The following is a 19,050-nucleotide window of genomic DNA, read 5'->3' as shown; positions in this document are numbered from 1 at the left end:
ACCATGAATGCCAACATGTACTGTGACATACTAAAGCAGAGCATGAACCCCTCCCTTCAGAGACTGGCTATTCCAACATAACGACCCAAAACACACATCCAAGACGACCACTACCTTGCTAAAGAAGCTGAGGGTAAAGGTGATGGACTGGCCAAGCATGTCTCCAGACCTAAACCCTATTGAGCATCTGTGGAGCATCCTCAAATAGGAGGTGGAAGAGTGCAAGGTCTCGAACATCCACCAGCTCCATGATGTCGTAGTGGAGGAGTGGAAGAGGACACCAGTGGCAACCTGTGAAGCTCTGGTGAACTCCATGTCCAAAAGGTTAAGGCAGTGCTGGAAAATATTGGTGGTCACACAAATTATTGACACTTTGGGTCCAAATTGGACATTTTCCCTTACAGGTGTACTTACTTTTGTTGCCAGTGGTTTAGACTTTAATGGCTGTGTGTTGAGTTATTTTGAGGGGACAGCAAATGTACACTGATATACAAGCTGTACACTCACTACTTTACATTGTAGCAAAGTGTCATTTCTTCAGTGTTGTCCCATGAAAAGATATAATAAAATATTTACAAAAATAAGGGGTGTACTCACTTTTGTGAGATACTGTATGTGTGTATAGATAGATAGATAGATAGATAGATAGATCTCTTGCTTTCACTTTACAGTATCTACATTTTTGTTTTTTTTTAGCATCTTTTAATTTTGAAATTTATGTTTTCCTCATAATTTATATCAATGTCACTTGTATATGACCCCAAGCCTATTTAGATACTGGATGGTTAAAATAGTTGTTAACATGTTATGTTCGCTCATGGACTCTTTCACTGAGATCTCCCCATCGGAGTTCCTGGCTTTGCATCTCTGTCATATTTAAAGGTTCCCACTCTCCCTGCAGGTTTTTGGATTTATTTTATATTCTAAGAACAATAGAGGAGGAGCTGGAACACACAAAGGTGGGCTTGTACCATCCAACATTCCAAGGTGGACAGGAATACAGTCAGGAATTATAGCAGGGAGATCTCAATCTTAAAGTATCTAAGACTTGTAATAGGCCAGGGGTCACCAGGCTCCACCTATAACTAAGATGTATAATTTTTTTGTGTATTGATCTTTATTAAAACAAAACAATATAGAAAAATAGTCATCTAATCACACCTTTAAGTCAAGCCTGTGGGGTTAGGTCTCTGACATTTCATTTGTTTTCAATTGATATTAATTATTCTGAATAGAGAAAGCAAATTTGAAACAAAAGCAAAGTTGTTGTCCCCGTTGTCCAATCAGTTTAATCAACCGCCCCAAGTTTGCCCTTATTTTCCTCCTATTTAAAAAAACCCATTCAGTGTTTGCAGTAATGTAATACTTGTGTAATTTAACCTCTTTCTCATATCTTTTATTCTTGCTTTTCATTTCAGTTTCTCCACCACCGTATAGTTATGACTATGAAATGGAATATCCTATGGACCTTCCTCCACCCTACACGCCGTCTCCATCAGGACCTGTACAATATCCTGCTCCACCTCCTTACCCTGGGACTCCAGGGAAATAACATTCCAACACGGGGCCTTTCCATGCAATATTATGATCGTTGGATGTCCTACATTGAGGACCTATGGAACCATGCGTAACAAGTCAATGCAGTCATGAGTTCTGTGCAATAAAAAAAAAAAATGCAAAGCCATATACCAGCCTTACGTCCTGAAGTGCTTGAATGCAGATATCTCGGACCACCCATGATTGGGTGCCATGTTATGCAAAATTTTATTTATTTGTTTCTGTAATGCGTGAGTGAGAATAAGGGAACCATTTTTAAGAAGCTGTGCACAAAGCAATAAGATGAATATGTCTGCCAGACAATTTTCTAGTGTTATTTTGATGTGGTCTTTGAAAGATGAATGCCTGTCATTGCCAAATTATATAATTTTTTTTTTTTTTTTTTAATAAAAACAAAAGCATCTCTTTTAAATTTGTATACTTGGTGAATTATTTCCAACCATACTGTATATTTATTATATTAAAGCCATTGGCTGGGATTTGAGATCTGTGAATTATGTTAGTAAGATGGAATTGGTTTTTTTCCTACCCATGTTTTAAAGTGTAAAGCCCCGTACACACGCACAGATTGTTGGCCGTAAATTGTCGGCCAACGTCCGATCGGCCGATTGTAGGCTTGTTAGTATGATGCTTCCGACAACCAACTGCGAATTTTCGGCCGAAAAAAATCTGGTGTGCATGCTATAAAATTTTTGTTGGCCAACAACAGAACGGCCGATTGTTCCTTAGTCAGTACAGATTTCGGCAGACAAAAATCAGATGAGCAAGACTGGGCATGCTCAGAGAAGAAAAAACACACGGAAGGTCAACCATCACATGACATCACTTCTGAAGTTGGTTTTTGTTGGCCAACAAAGGTCCAGTGCAAGTCTAGAGCACATTTCAACCAACAAACAACACTGGACAAAAGACGGCTGATCGGTCGGCCAACAATCTGTGCGTGTGTACGAGGCTTTAGTGTAGGCAAGGGGAATATATTGATTTTCTCTTTCGTTCATTGACGGACACAGCTCCTGATTCTTTTTAACCATTGGGTAATACTGCCCCCCTAAAGGAGTAGGACACTAGGCAGGAAAAAACTTGACTACGCCTATGGGCAGTCCCAGGGGGTATATACCCACACTCAGCTATAGGCACTCAGTTTTTTTTTCTGCCTAGTCAGGAGTAAGGACCTAGGTCCTTGCTGGGATCTCAGGTCCGGGCATTTTTTTTCCTTTTTTTTTTAAATAAATAAATTTTTATTTGGTTTTGCATAAACAAACACAAAAAACATGACAATTTCAATATTGTGCAACATGCACAAATAAAACAAAAATACACAGGATATGGTTATCAAATGCAATACAATAACTCCAGACAGTCAGAAAAAATATCAAAATCTATTGTTAATATGAGGAACGTAGTAGAAGTGCCTCTTAGACACAAAAGAAGATAATATCTCGTTGAAGCGGGAGACGGTGCACCGGTCGTTTTTCCGTCAAGTGAAGTTTGAGCGCCCCAATTGACTAGTATGTTGTGGCGTGCCGCTAATAATACATGACATACAACTTGTCTCATAGATAATGGAATCTGAACTCCTGTTTAGGCTACTCTTCAGGGGCTAACTTGGCACCCCCTTTCTCTCTTGCTGTGTGTGCTGAACTCCTATCCACTGACATTCTACTGGAGTGGTCCCCTTCCTGGGCAGTCCCCCGGCGAGCTTCCCGGTACTTTATCCCTGGGTTGCTTCTGCCTTCAACTCCCTTGTCAGCATTCACTGGACCTCCCGTATCAGCACCACACCTCTAGTTCACCAGGCCGACTGCCTGTGACCATCTTCCACACTTACAGGAGGAGAGACAGACATCACCCTCCTCCTGGGACCTGACTTTCCGCCCAAAGACACCCTGTCACATGTGCCCTTGGCTTTTATAACGTATCCCAGAATGCAACATTGCTTGTGCCAACCCACTGAGATAGCTACAAAAGCCTGTGTGTCACTGGCTGGGTTTCCTCCACTGTCCAACAGGCTCCCCTATTGGATACAGTGGGGATACTCCCTCAGACCAGGTGAATCACACATGGACACATGCAACAGGCCTAACTATTGATCAGGCTCTCCTGATAAGCAGGCAGAGCAAAAACTATACTTTTCCTAGCACCTATCTAGGAGGGTGCTACACGTACGTTGTGTGGTGTGAGTCTTTTGGGGTTCTCCCTCGCTCCTTTTCGGTGGCTCGGATCTTGGCTTTCCTCCAACAGGGGGTTGAGCAATGCCTGGCTTTGAGTACCATCAAGGGCCAGGTTTTGGCCTTTGCGGTTTTCTTTCAACATCCATTGGCCACACATTTCTTTGTGCGTACCTTTATCTAGGGAGCTCAACACTTGGCTCCTCCAGTGCCGTCTCCATTACCGCCGTGGGTCCTCAGATAGGTGTTGTCAGTTATCCAGGAATCTCCCTTCGAAAATATCTGGAGGTTACCCCGATTACGTTGTCCCAGAAGATGGCCTTTTTGATGGCTATGACTTCTGTGTGCAGGGTGTCGGAGCTGGCGGCATTGTCTTATCGTTCACCTTAGCTGTTGGTTTACAGAGCTAAGGTTGTTCTTTGTCTCTGAACGTTGCTCCTTCCAAAGGTTGTCTCTGATTTCCATTTAAATGAAGACATTATGTCCCAGGCCTAAACATCCTAAGCAGGGCCGGAACAAGGGGTGGGCAGGAGGGACGGCTGCCCTGGGCGCAATGGGTTATTGCAGGCATAGGGGTGCCCTGACCCTACCCCTAAGGTAAGGGGGGGAGCAGTTTGGCATATTTGCCCTGGGCACTGGATGACCTTGTCCCGGCACTGATCCTAAGGAAATTGCTCTGCATTCCCTGGATGTGGTTCAGGCAATCGGGGTGTACCTGGCAGCTACGGAGTCTTTTAGGAAGTCAGAGTCACTATTTTGTACTCGCGGTTGGACCTCAAAGGGTTGGCTGCTTCTGTTGCGACCATTTCCAGATGGATCAGACAGACAGTGATTCAGGCCTATTCAATAAGGAGTCGGGTTCCTCCTTTTCCTGTAAAGGCACTCTCTACTCGGGCGCTTAGTGCCTCCTGGGACTTCCTTCATCAGGCATCAGTGATGTAGGTTTGCAAGGTGGCCGTCTGATCGTCTGTGCACACTTTTATAAAGTTTTATAAAGTGGATGCGTTGGCATCTGCCAATGCTTCTTTTGGCAGCAAGGTATAGCCAGCTGCTGTTTAGAGGACCTGGTCCTCTTTGAGGATGTATTGTTTTTTTTTTTCAGGTGAGCTCCAATTGGTATGGTTGAGCTCCATGTTACCTGGTTGGCTATGGTTAGCCTTGGGAATTAAGAAGATCAGGAGCTGTGTTCGTCAATGAACGAAAGAGAAAATGGGATTTTTGACTTACCGTAAAATCCATTTCTCTGATCATTGACGAACACTGTGTCCTACTCCTGTAGGGGGGCAGTATAACCCAATGGTTAAGAAGAATCAGGAGCTGTGTCCGTCAATGAATCCCATTTTTTTCTTACTCATGCTTTAAAGTGTAAGGCACCTTGCACACGATACTCCTGTTAGAGCATCTACATTTTCTGGCGTAATTGTAATGCGCGCATTTTCGCGCTTACGCGCTCGCGCAATTGGGCATAAATTTATTCTAGCGTTCTGGATATTCAATTGACATTTTAGGGTCATTTGCGCGCATTTGCGCGTATTTGCGCGTTTTTGCGCACATCAGGCGTAAATTACTGACCAAAAATGCAGATTTTTCTATTTTGTTCTTGCTGAAGAATAAGCGGCGCTCAATTACGCGGCTGTGTGCATAGGCACATAAGAATGAATGGGCTCTATTTTAGCACAGAAAAAAAAAATGCTGTACTGAGCATTTTTAAGCTGCAGTGTGCAAGAGGCCTAAGTGTATGCAAACTGCAAACATAAAAGAACCTAAGTTAATCCAGTTATGCAATCATTAAACTTAAAACATCTGTCACTTTAACTATTCGGGGCAAAATGACAGGTCTTAAAAGAACAACCCCCACCCACTGGTATGTTCCCTGCCACTTTTGTTTCTGCGTCAGGGCCGAGAATCCAATACCTTTATAAGCTTTGCATAAGTTGGTGTTGGACTTTACACAGGGTTAACAACTCCCTCCCTTCCTTTAGGTGACATGGTTAGGGCCAGCAATTGAGCGCTTAGGCCAAAGCTCTGCATTCTGGGTCACACACTCCCCATACCTAGAAAGGCCAAGTATTTCCCCTGGGCTCTGATGGAACGATGGAATGCTACAAAGTTGAGTATCTGATGGTAGGGGTAGTTCTTTGAAAAGAACCTGTAATTTTTATCTAATTGGGCAAAATGGCAGATTCTCTTTGAATGCATTTTTAAATAGTACTTCAGACTGTGTTGGTACTATCCTCCCGTAATTTCCTGCACATCAATGTTGACAAGTAGAGGCAGTACTGAAAGCCAATCATACTTTACTGTATTGCATGGTGCTATGAATTTAATAAAATTAATTTGGTGATTGGTGGAGAGAGAACAGAGATGACATGGTGAACTTCTTTCACTCTCTATCCAATCATAGCCTTGACCAAGCTGTATTGAAGAAAAGTAAATGCTCAGGACTGTGCATATAGTCTAGATTAGAAAGCTCTCTGTGTTTAATCCATTTGGGGGCTCCAAAATCGAAACTGTTTAGTAGGTCAAATTCATCACGGCAAATGATAACCGAAGCTGCCAGCTTAGGGGTGGGTGCAGCGGCAATAACACCCACACACAGTTCAGGTGCAATGAGTAGAACTTGTATTGAAGTAAAGGCAAAACAGTTCACAACAAACCCAGTGGGAGAAAGCCCAGCCTGCGACACTCACGAATGCCAACTGCGTGTAGCGGAGCAGGTATCAGCCTAACTGACAGCGTCTGTCTGGAGGGGTGGAATGCTGCCTGGCCGGTCTGTGCCCAAATGGGAAGATGTCCAAGGAGATTGCAGAGCCTTAAGCTTTCCCTACTCGTCTGTAACTTTTCCCTGTCACTTATACTGTCCCTGCACTAATCAAATTCAACAGAAAAAAAACGTGCTAAAAAGTGAAATAATAAAAAAGCAGCAACTAATCTGTGTGATAACTTCACAGTTCAAATCCAAAAAGTATACTTTCAAGTTGCACTAATCAGTGCCTAAATGTGAAGCACAAATCAAATCATATAATATGATGTCAAAAGGTCCCATAAATGTGATTGTTCAAAGTTGATAACACCATCCACCACCATGAAGAGTGCTCAGATACTGCCACCAATGGATGAAAAATGCCCTTACCAGACCCCATTGACCTCTCATTACAGAAGGTCAACAATCGCTTGTGATTTCAAACCCAGCTAAGGCCTCTAAACCATCCATATAGGTCCTTCAATCAGACTCCACACTCTCCTCAATTCTGTATTGTGGAGGTTACCCAGAATACAAAAGGCTCCACATAGTGTAACTTGTATAAAAATGGATTCAAAAAAAGTATTAAATTGCACTTATATTAAAAAGATTAATAAAACGCCAAAAATTATGTGTGCCAGCTGGTACAAACACAATAACCCCTCCTTCGGGATTCGCGGTATTCAGTGATGTCCGCACATCGCTCCATCTTACGCGTTTCATCATATGTTGATGTCCAGGGCCACTGGATGACTTCAAAGTATGACAAAACGCGCAGGGAAGAGTGACTACTCGCTGATGTCACTGAGTCCCGAAGGATGGGTTATTGTGAGTGTACCGGCCGACAAGCATAATTTTAGGTGTTTTATTATTCTTCTTGATGTAAGTGCAATTTAATACTTTAATACATTTTTATACAAGTTACACTATGTGGAGCCTTTTGTATTCTGGGTAACCTCCACGATGTGGAATTGAGGAGAGTGTGGAGTCTGATTGGAGGACCTATATGGATGGTATAGAGCCCTTGGCTGGGTTTGGAATCACAAGCAATTATTGACCTTTTGTAATGAGGGGTCAATAGGAACTGGTAAGGATGTTTTTCATCCATTGGTGGCGGTATCTGATCACTTTTCATGGTGGTGGATGGTGTCATCATCAACTTTGAACAATTGCATGTATGGGACCTTTTGACAATTATATTATTTGATTTGATTTGTGCTTCCCCTTTAGGCACTGGTTAGCACAACTTGAATGTTCCTATACTACCCACACGCAAATGTGTTTCAAACCTAGGGACCACGCTGTGGACTCTGGTGTAAAGAGGAAATCTGATGTAAAGGGGTTTCTGCTCACCAAAGCTCCAACTTCCATCAGAGTTCCCTGCATTCCCCCTTAAATCAGGATTTCCAAAGCCCCCCTCCCTTACTTCAGAGTCTGCAGAGCACCCCTTACATCTGCATCCCACTTACCTTAATGTACTCACTCCCTCGGAGGTAGGAGAGAGAAGGGGAAGACTTCAGTCATAGACACTGGATGGTGAGCTCAGTCACCGAGGATGGAGGCTCAGGCATCGGCACCTTTTATCCACGATGTACCTTCTAGCTGCTAAGCTTCAAATTCTCCATTTGGCAGACACAGAAGGGTAGGGGTGAGAGGAGGAGCAGATTGAGCCCTCTCCTCTCCCATCTGTGTGGGGTGGGGGGGGGGCGGAACTGTACTGGCTCTGGGCAGTGTGATAGAGAATGTCACAGACACTCATCTTAGACAACTGCAGTTAGCCCTCCAGACAGTTGGCAACACTGGTGATTAGGGTGAGTCCAGGCACACCCGACCCGTGTGCACACCTAGGCAGTCTGCAGTTGTGGTATTTGTTTTTTTTGAAGCCACAGTCAAGTCTGAATAATGTATCCAGGTTTCAGGCCACCTATGATTCAAAACCCAGGCTGTCCGGGTGAATACCAGAGGGGTGGCAACCCTAGAGCCAGGGTCTTAAATAGACAATGTCACATCCAAGATGGCCACCAGAGCCACACGAGCCAGCATCCAATTGGATCACTGCCACAGTAAATCAGGAAACCATAGAGGTTTCCAGTGGCACGCTGTCACCGCTCAGAGGGCTTACATCTTCCCCTGGTCTCCCTTCCGGGTTTGCGCAATGACGTCACTCTCGCGCATGTGTGCGGGAGCCCTTGGTTAAGCCTTGGTGCTCTGAAGGTCCGGCATGGTCTGCCGAACCTCCAGGGCCCATGCGCTGGTGACATCACTGGCTGCATCCAGGATGAATATATAAATTTTACCTACAGGTAAGCCCTTTTATAGAATGAAACTAAAATCTTCCAGTAATTAAAAATTAGTGTTAAAAACAAACAGTGACACCCAGTGAAAGTTCAGTGTCTAAATGAAAATATTGTCCAAAACTGCATATATCCAATTGAGGCATAATTGATCTCTGCTGTTATATTGATCTTTACACCACACCACGTGTCAATCGTGTCACCACTTCCCTGTGAGATCTGAACTCACCACAATTTATTGCCTAATGCCCCGTACACACGTGCAGATTATCTGAAGGCTTTTGTCTGTAGACTTATCAAAACCATATAATATGAGGTCAAACCTAAACACTTTCAATTTGTATGCAATCCGGCAGGCCCTTGCACTACATAGAAAAGGTAAATCTGAAGACAAAAGTCTTCAGATAATCTGCATGTGTGTACGGGGCATTACACTCTTGTGTTTGACAATCAGGCAATATACCCCTCAGAGTAGTAGATATTCCAACAGTGGTTCTCAATGGTCAAGGTGATTCCTTATAGTTAATGTGGAACCCAAGGGGCCAATCCCCTGCACTGTGCAAAAAGGCTGTGTGATCCTGGCCCCTCCGATCCTCCACCTCTCCCACCGACCCCTGATAATTTTCCGATCGCACAGAGTCTATGGAGTCAGGCTGCACATGCCCGGCTTATCACTTTTTTTAAGCACAGAGCTTGAAGAGTATGATTTATGGACTGTCTAATGTTATTTTTTTGGTCCATAATGAAAATTTGAACGTATAATATAATTATGTACACTTTTTAATACTGATCTAATATGATATGTTTTTGCACATGCATTTTATATAGATTTATATGTATGTTGCGCTGCACTAATATTTCATTTGAGTTGTAATAAGTGAGGTGAAAACACTTTGGAGCAAGTTTATTCTTAGTTTAGGGTGTGTAATACTTTGTTGCACTCTTATTTTGTAATTAGAGGTTGCGCTGATTAAGATTAGTTGTTTTTTATTATAGGCTTATTTGTAGGTAAAAATCATAAAGCAGACTTTACTACTACTTTAAGAAGAAACTTGTCTTGAAAATGCATGCCGATTGTGAAGTCAGAACTCCCAAAGTTGCATTCATGTTCCATATCAGTGAATGGTGAAGTCAACATTACAGCTATGCAGCTTGAAGATCCTTAAGAATGTAGGCAAAGATACTTTTCTCATGACAAGTTCCTTTACATTTTCTGCACAGAGACATGCAACTTTCTCATAATTAAAGCAAGGAAATACAAGCTGGACTTTTGACCAGATATTATATAATCCTACTAATGAGTTTTGTCTTGACTGCAAGAACCTGAATCTTCATAGCAGGAAGAAGACAGAACAGCTGCTGGAGGCCGTAGAGGTTAGACTTCTGACAACGTTTCGACAACCATGTTGAAAGATTTTTTTACTAAGCACATAAAATATGTATACATAAAAAATTCTATAGCTCACTGAAACAAGCTAGGTTGTTGTATGCTGCTGTAGTCTCAGCAGAATCTGAGCTACTAATGAGAATCTGATGACATGTGCCACTGCGATATACAAGATAATAGACTTCACTATTTACTCTGCTGGTTCAGTCCGTCCATGACAAGCTAAAAGTGAGCAGAGCTGGGAGACTTGTTAAAATCTCCTGATATCTTTTGTAGCAGTTCTTTACCTTCACCAGTTTGGAAATCTAATGAGCTTCCTCTAGTTTCCCAGGGGCTTGTCCACACCTAAGAGAGGGAATGCAGTCAGAATAAAAATTTTCAGTAAATATACATCATAAAAGTTTATGGTTTGGTCACATGACATCTAACCACATACTGGGCAGTTCTGAATACAGCATAGACTGGTGTCCTGATCCCATACTGGCTTGACAATGCACCCTACCCCCAGGGGTCATGTCTATGATGCCCTAGGCTCATAGGAAGAGCTAGAATAATGATGAACGTCATTCAACCAGGGATAGGAGCGACACCATGACCCAGTGAGTCTGTGGAGGACAGCAAAGAGAGAAAGGAACAAGCCGCTCAGGTGTGTCAGTCCGACCTGGTGCTGGTAAGACCCGTAATCCGGAAAGTTGCAAGTAGAAGTAGTGAAACCGCACTCAGGTAGATGAAAACAAATGATGTGGTTTATTCTTCAAAATCATGGATATACAGACAGTGCAGGGAACAGGTAATCCAGGTTAACGCGTTCAACCTTCCAAGGAAGGGAGTATTGTAATGAGAGCTGCTCTTTTTATTCCAGACAATAAATTAAAAAAAAATACCCACAGAGCTACAAAATGTAGTAAACACAATTCCTATACATTTTAATGACAATAAAATTCATAACACCAAATAATATATAATTAATCAACTGTGATGATTTCCCGAAGTGCATATATTAAAATGCAAAATCAGTCCATCAATACAAGTCCATCTTCTACGAAAAGCGCTCAGTGCATATACATCCAGCAAGTGGTTCCGTGGTCTCTGTGACCCCCCCCAGGGCCTATCGCTGAAGCCTAAAGGCAAAGAATTCTAAAGTGCCCCCCCCCCCCCAAAAAAAAAAAACAGCACTAATGAACACACTCTGCCCTAAGCATAAAATCCTTCTATGCAATTAAAATTCTCTATAAACAAAAATGCAAAAATTATCCATCCTCACAGTCCAAATCCCTCTCCCAGCACATACAGTATCGTTGCCCCCCAATTCCACATTCCAGCTCAAAGCCTCCCAAATAAATCATCCCTCCTAGCATGCATTCTCCCCCACAAATCCCCACTCCAAGCACAAATCCTCTCCCCCATATCCTCCATCCTAGACCAAATCCCCACTCCTAGCGTAAACCCTCCACTCAAATCCCCCCATCTAGCATAAATTCTCCCCCCCCCAAATTCCCCCTCCTAGCACAAATCCCCTCCCACAATTCCCCTCTCCTAGCACAAATCCTCTTTCCCAAATACCCCCTTCTAGCTTAAATCCTCCCCCTAAATCCCCACTCCTAGCTTAAATACTCCCCCTAAATCTCCCTTGCTAGCCTAAATCCTCCTTTCAAATCCCCACTCCTAGCATAAATCCTCTCCCCAAATCCCCACTACCAGGGCCAGATTAACGTAGGGGCTATTGGAGCTGCAGCTCCAGGCCCCTACCTTTATATAGGCCCCGGGTTGGCCATATTCACTGTTACCGCTCTTCTGTCACTTGTAAACACAGAAGTCTGGCTTCTATGCTCGCTTCCCCAGGCAGCTCCCTCAGAACCTCCCCACACAGCACGAAGGCCGGACAAGCAGGGACAGTTGCCGATGCATGGATGTGTTTATGGGCTTCAGAGACAGCATCCCATGTTGAATTAGGCATGCATGGCTGCACCCTTCCTCCTCTGGGTGCATGCCAAGGCACGGCCCTTAAGGCCCTTCAAAATCCTCAGCACCAAGCCCATGATGCTCTTAATCCGGCCCTGCCCACTACTAGCATAAACCCTCCCCCCAAATCCCCATTACTAATGTAAATCCTTCCCCCCAAATCCCCAATCCTAGTGAATGTTCTCCCCCCAAATCCCCCCTACCAGCAAAAATTTTCTCACCTTTCTTTTATCACCCCCATAAATAAACATTGCACTCACAATAAAACAGTACAAATCAGCTTCTACCAGGCCGTTAAGTGTTGCAGCCGTCATGCAATCCACAGGCCGGAAGTGACGTCACCGGAAACCCCACCCAACACATTTTGCCAATCCCACAGGGCATCATCAGTGCAATGTTTTTATATGCTCATTTTTAAGTAATAAAATAATGCACAATAGTAGATCCAGCCATTCAACTTGAGTGTGCCAGAGCCACTTTTGAACAGCAGCTGCAGGGGCTTTCTTGTAATAGTAGGGACAGGGTGTCTTTCTATGAATAAGAAAGAGTAAGCAGAGGCTATTCTTGGTGAGGAGAAGAGCAGTTCTATAGGAGGAGAGAAGTTATTTAGGTGTCAAACGAGTGCAAAATATGCACAACAAAACAGGCTTCGTGCATTTGCAGGCGCTCCCATAGACGTTTATGGGACCAAAAATGCCTCAACATGCTCAAAAAAAAGCTCATGTACTCTTGAGCATGAAGCATATAGAGTAGGTCAACTGAGCATGAGTGTGAACAGGGAAAATTAGAAAGAATGGGATTCTACATAGTCAGGCATAGTCAGCTATAGGGAAACAAACAGAAAACAATTAAAGAATCAAAGGGGGAATAAAGTGGAATTCTATCTCAACCATACTTTTCCAAGAAATATCCCCTCCCCTTTCTGTTACCTATCCTGTCTACCCTATTTTTTTAAAAAATGACTTGCCTATTTTTAGCGCGCTCCAGTATGGTCATGTGATCCCACAGCTCTGACCCCACTATGTCGGTAAGCAGTTGGCAGCAGGGCAGAAGAGGGAACGCTGATAATGGCTAGGCTAAGGGAGCTTATGAGTGATGGTTTCCAGTGATTGTCGAGCATTCCCTCCTCTCCCCTGCAGCCAGCTGCCTACTGACAAAAGGGAGACCAGACTGGAACAGGCTGAAAAAAGGTACAGATTTGTTTTTTGTTTTTTTTAATTTGTGGTGGTGCAAATCCTTTAACGAAAACAATCCATAAGTGAACAAAAAAGGAGCATGTGAACACAAACAAAAAAAGTGCACTCTGGGGTGGGCTTTGTCCACCCCCCAAAGGGGTAGGACCTCTACCCTGATCCCCCGAGGTGCAAGGCTCCTGACAGGAACAAAGGGTTTACAATGCTCGGCCTGGCAGACCCCATTCTTCTAGATCAGCCAACCATCATCTACTTGGTCAAGGAGCTCTCCCAAAGAGAGACACACTTCCTCCTCCTAGACTTCAGGGCAAACCTGAGGACTCACACCCTCCATCTTAGGGAGGCCTCAAAAAAGGTACAGATGTCTTTATTTACAGATATACAGATTTTCTTTTACATAGAGTAGACAGGATAAGTAACAGGAGGGGGTGGGGGGCTTTTTTATGGATAGTTATGGTTAGGCAGGAATACTACTCTAACATTCCAAAGGTGGAACTGAAAGTTGGCATTTTGGAATCTGAGCAATTGCTTAAACAAAACCCAGAAACTTTAATGTTGGACTGTATATATATATATATATATATATATACACACACACACAGTATCTCACAAAAGTGAGTACACCCCTCACATTTTTGTAAATATTTTATTATATCTTTTCATGTGACAACACTGAAGAAATGACACTTTGCTACAATGTAAAGTAGTGAGTGTACAAATTATATAACAGTGTAAATTTGCTGTCCCCTCAAAATAACTCAACAAACAGCCATTAATGTCTAAACCGCTGACAACAAAAATGAGTACACCCCTAAGTGAAAATGTCCAAATTGGGCCCAATTAGCCATTTTCCATGTCATGTGACTCGTTAGTGTTACAAGGTCTCAGGTGTGAATGGGGAGCAGGTGTGTTAAATTTGGTGCTGTCGCTCTCAATTTCTCATACTGATCACTGGAAGTTCAACATGGCATTTCATGGGAAAGAACTTTCTGAGGATCGGAAAAAAGGAATTGCTGCTCTACATAAAGATAGCCTAGGCGATAAGAAGTTTGCCAAGACCCTGAAACTGAGCTGCAACACGGTGGCCAAGACCATACAGCGGTTTAACAGGACAGGTTCCACTGAGAACAGGCTTCGCCATGGCAGACCAAAGAAGTTGAGTGCACATGCTCAGCGTCATATCCAGAGGTTGTCTTTGGGAAATAGACATATGAGTGCTGCTAGCATTGCTACAGAAGTTGAAGGGGTAGAGGGTCAGCCTGTCAGTGCTCAGACCATACACCGCACAATTAATAAAATTGGTTTGCATGGCTGTCCTCCCAGAAGGAAGCCTCTTCTATAGATGATGCACAAGAAAGCCCGCAAACAGTTTGCTGAAGACAAGCAGACTAATGACATGGATTAAGGGAACAAAGACAAGTGTGTCTTGCCTACAGTCAAGCATGGTGGTGGGAGTGTCATGGTCTGGGGCTGCATGAGTGCTGCCAACACTGAGGAGCTACAGAACATTGAGGGAACCATGAATGCCAACATGTACTGTAACATACTGAAGCAGAGCATGATCCCCTCAGTTCGGAGATTGGGCCACAGGGCAGTATTCCAACATGATAACGACCCCAAACACACCTTCAAGATGACCACTGCCTTGCTAAAGAAGCTGAGGGTAAAGGTGATGGACTGGCCAAGCATGTCTCCAGACCAAAACCCTATTGAGCATCTGTGAGGGATCCTCAAACGGAAGGTGGAGGAGCACAAGTTCTCTAACATCCACCAACTCTGTGATGTCATCATGGAGGAATGGAAGAGGACTCCAGTGGCAACCTATGAAGCTCTGGTGAGCTCCATGCCCATGAGGGTTAGGGCAGTGCTGTAAAATAATGGTGGCCACACAAAATTAACGACACTTTGGGCCCAATTTGGACATTTTTACTTAGGCGTGTACTCAATTTCGTTGCCAGCTGTTTAGACATTAATGGCTGTGTGTTGAGTTATTTTGAGGGGACAGAAAATTGACACTGTTAATTTACACTACTTTACATTGTAGTAAAGTGTCATTTCTTCAGTGTTGTCACATGAAAGGATATAATAAAATATTTACAAAAATGTGAGGGACATACTTACTTTTGTGAGATACTGTGTGTATATAGTGTGTATATATATATATATTTATGTAGCCATGCTGAAATATAGCGTTATAGTACTGAATTGCGGTTTAGGCCTGGATTGGTTGCTCCTTTAAGAACTATGGAAAGAAGATGGGTTTCTCCCAAGGAGCGGTGAATTGGATTATGGGGGATGTCGTTTGAAAGAAGGTGGAGACCATGCATCGATGGATTGACTGAACCACACTCCCAGGGAGCTTTGAGGGATACGCGGATGATCATGGGAGGAGAAATAAATTGGGGGCGGGGATGGATGCGCGCTCTCTTGCTTCCCCGTGGAGTGCGGGTGTGCAGAGAAGAGCAGCGGAGACAGACTGACCAGGAGAGAGGCTGGAGGGCAAGCCCTAGATTGTGGAGAGCGCATCCTAACAGAGGAGGCAGCGGGAGTCAAGGTGAGGTGACCAGTCCAGTGCGAAGATTGAAAGGACAGTGAGCGGCGCAGAGAGAGAGCGGCCTAACACTGAGAGTGCTGAAGTTGTGTCTGTGATGCAGCACCAGAGAGAGAGAGAGAGCCCTGTGAAGGGCTGTGACGATCACTGCTGGACACTGCAGCTACAGTAAAGTGCCTGGTGATGCTTGGGAAATCGCAGGTATACACATAGCTGTACACAGCATGCATTTGTCACTAGGATCTGGATATTGACTGCACCCCTTTTTGTGGATTACAAATCTCACATAGTTAAGTAATTAGAGCTCCAACTGCCGGTGAAGAACCAAGGCCTTGCTAGTGTAGTGACTATATTGATCAATCCCCCCAACTTTAGAGTGTCTATGCCAGCTATTAATCCCCCCCCCCCAACTTTAGAGTGTCTATGCCAGCTATTAATCCCCCCCCCAACTTTAGAGTGTCTATGCCAGCTATTAATCCCCCCCCCCCAACTTTAGAGTGTCTATGCCAGCTATTCAGACTGAATCTTTTAGATAGAGAGGACGTAACAGTTATTGGCTGAGGATATTAAGTTCCAGTTACTTATTAGTGAATAGTACAATATTGCAAACAGTCACTCTCACTTACTTTAGATATCTATATATATTACAATATATATTGCTACATGTTTAATCTGAATTGATGTTTGTCTCTTAAGTCCCACGTATAATATTGGGATTTGGGAGATCAAAACCTCCTTATCTCTTGATTACATATTCTGTTGTGTTATTCTTGTATTGCATCTAACTTGTTCCAGTAAACAGTTACACCGGTATCTAAGTGTCAAGAGTATTACTGCTTAAATATGTCTGAACCTGTAGTGCCCAGCGGGTCAGAAATGTCTCAGGTTCCAGGGAGTGCAGAGGAGGTGCTATTACCAAGCAGCCCTCAAGGGGGTCGTGCTACATATATATACAGGTCAGGCCCGGACTGGGACAAAAAATAGGCCCGGGCATTTTGGACTGAGCAGCCCGCGGGGGGGGCGTGGCGGGGAGGGACGTTCGTCGGGATGGTTGATGAGAGGATTTAATGTTCCAGGATGTGTGGATTGGATTACGGTACCTTTTTTAGTCTAATCTGATAGATTGGGTCCGATTTAGATCAGAGCTGCCATATGATGCGTTTTTTTTTTGTTTTACTTTAAATCCTGTTTTGATGGTTGAGTCCTAAAATTAGTATGAAGCAGCACAAGATGAGGGTTACTCTAATCAAGGGGTAGACCACCTTTTTGGGCACAGTGTGCCGAAAAAATGTTTTAAAAGAAATTGGGAGTGCCAGATACATAAAAAAAAAAAAAAAAAAAACTGTCAACTTCATATAAAGTAACTGCTGTAAACCGCTTGAATAGTAAGAAATCAAGTGAGCTTTGCACCTTCACAAATCAGATCACCCCAATTCCTGCACCTTCACACCTCAGATCACCCCAATTCCTGCACCTTCACACCTCAGATCACCCCAATTCCTGCACCTTCACACATCAGATCAGCCCCAATTCCTGCACCTTCACACCTCAGATACCCCCAATTCCTGCACCTTCACACCTCAGATCACCCCAATTCCTGCACCTTCACACCTCAGATCACCCCAATTCCTGTACCTTCTCACCTCAGATCAGCCCCAATTCCTGCACCTTCACACCTCAGATACCCCCAATTCCTGCACTATCACACCTCAGATCACCCCAATTCCTGCACTATCACACCTCAGATCACCCCAATTCCTGCACCTTAACACATCAAATCAGCCCCAATTCCTGCACCTTCACACCTCAGATCAGTCCCAATTCCTGCACCTTCACACCTCAGATCACCTGGCAGGCTGGCACTGGCAGCAAATATTTTATTCAAATCAGGACTTCTTCTGCAAATAGGCTGGCATCAGAGTCAGATAATTACCAAAATCTATGTCACCATGACACATGATCAAAACATTAGGAAAAATAAGGTTTTCTTCTGCAAATAGGCTGGCAGTGGCATCAGATCAGACAATTAACAAAAAACAATCTCATCAGACACATGACATGACCAATTCAAATCAGGATTTCTTCTGCAAATAGGTTGACCTGGCACTGGCAGGCATAGTACTAGACTAGTACTATGCCTGGCTGCCAGTGCCAGGCCAGCCTATTTGCAAAATAAATCCTGATTTGAATTAAATTGTTGCTGCCAGTGCCAGCCTATTTGCAGAAGAAATCCTGATTTCTTTGAATAAAATTGTTGCTGCCAGTGCCAGCCCAGCCTATCTGCAAAAGAAATCCGTAAGTAGAAGTCACTCCTCTCTCCAGACCTCCACTTACCTTGGGTGTGCTGTGCGGTGCGGCTGCAGAGTGTTCCCGCTGGAGATAGTACAGGAGATGGTCAGAGACTGCAAACATGATACAAGAGATGGTCAGAGACTGCAAACATGATACAAGAGATGGTCAGAGACTACGGACCTGATACAAGAGATGGTCAGAGACTACGGACCTGATACAAGAGATGGTCAGAGACTGAGGACGTGATACAAGAGATGGTCAGAGACTGAGGACGTGATACAAGAGATGGTCAGAGACTGAGGACGTGATACAAGAGATGGTCAGAGACTGAGGACGTGATACAAGAGATGGTCAGAGACTGAGGACATGATACAAGAGATGGTCAGAGACTGAGGACGTGATACAAGAGATGGTCAGAGACTGAGGACGTGATACAAGAGATGGTCAGAGACTGAGGACGTGATACAAGAGATGGTCAGAGACTGAGGACGTGATACAAGAGATGGTCAGAGACTGAGGACGTGATACAAGAGATGTTTAGAGACTGAGGACGTGATACAGGAGATGGTCAGAGACTGAGGACATGATACAGGAGATGGTCAGAGACTGAGGACGTGATACAGGAGATGTTTAGAGACTGAGGACGTGATACAGGAGATGGTCAGAGACTGAGGACGTAATACAGGAGATGGTCAGAGACTGAGGACGTGATACAGGAGATGGTCAGAGACTGAGGACGTGATACAGGAGATGGTCAGAGACTGAGGACGTGATACAGGAGATGGTCAGAGACTGCGGACGTGATACAGGAGATGGTCAGAGTCTGCAGACATAGTACAGGATATTGGCAGAGACTGCAGACATAGTACAGGAGAAAGTCGGAGACTGCAGACATAGTACAGG

The 19,050-nt window shown here is 43.9% G+C and overlaps 1 protein-coding gene and 1 long non-coding RNA gene across 2 annotated transcripts in view; one reads left to right on the top strand and one right to left on the bottom strand.

The window, feature by feature from the left end:
• Window positions 1–1,899, top strand: part of CYYR1 (cysteine and tyrosine rich 1) — a 208,328-nt gene extending 206,429 nt beyond the window's left edge. The window contains exon 4 of the mRNA XM_082247701.1: window positions 1,419–1,899. Coding sequence (XP_082103827.1) covers window positions 1,419–1,552 — 134 coding nt within the window. The 3' untranslated portion in view covers window positions 1,553–1,899. The remainder of the gene's footprint in view (window positions 1–1,418) is intronic.
• The window catches only part of LOC309547731, a 758,845-nt gene that overhangs the window by 347,843 nt on the left and 391,952 nt on the right, over window positions 1–19,050 (bottom strand). The gene's annotated exons all lie outside the window — the stretch shown is intronic.

This window comes from Pelophylax lessonae (assembly GCF_965119305.1).
Source record: "Pelophylax lessonae genome assembly, chromosome: 2".
Taxonomy (NCBI): domain Eukaryota; kingdom Metazoa; phylum Chordata; class Amphibia; order Anura; family Ranidae; genus Pelophylax; species Pelophylax lessonae.
The sequence above is the reverse complement of the archived record's forward strand: the minus strand, read 5'-3'. Positions and strand labels throughout refer to the sequence as shown.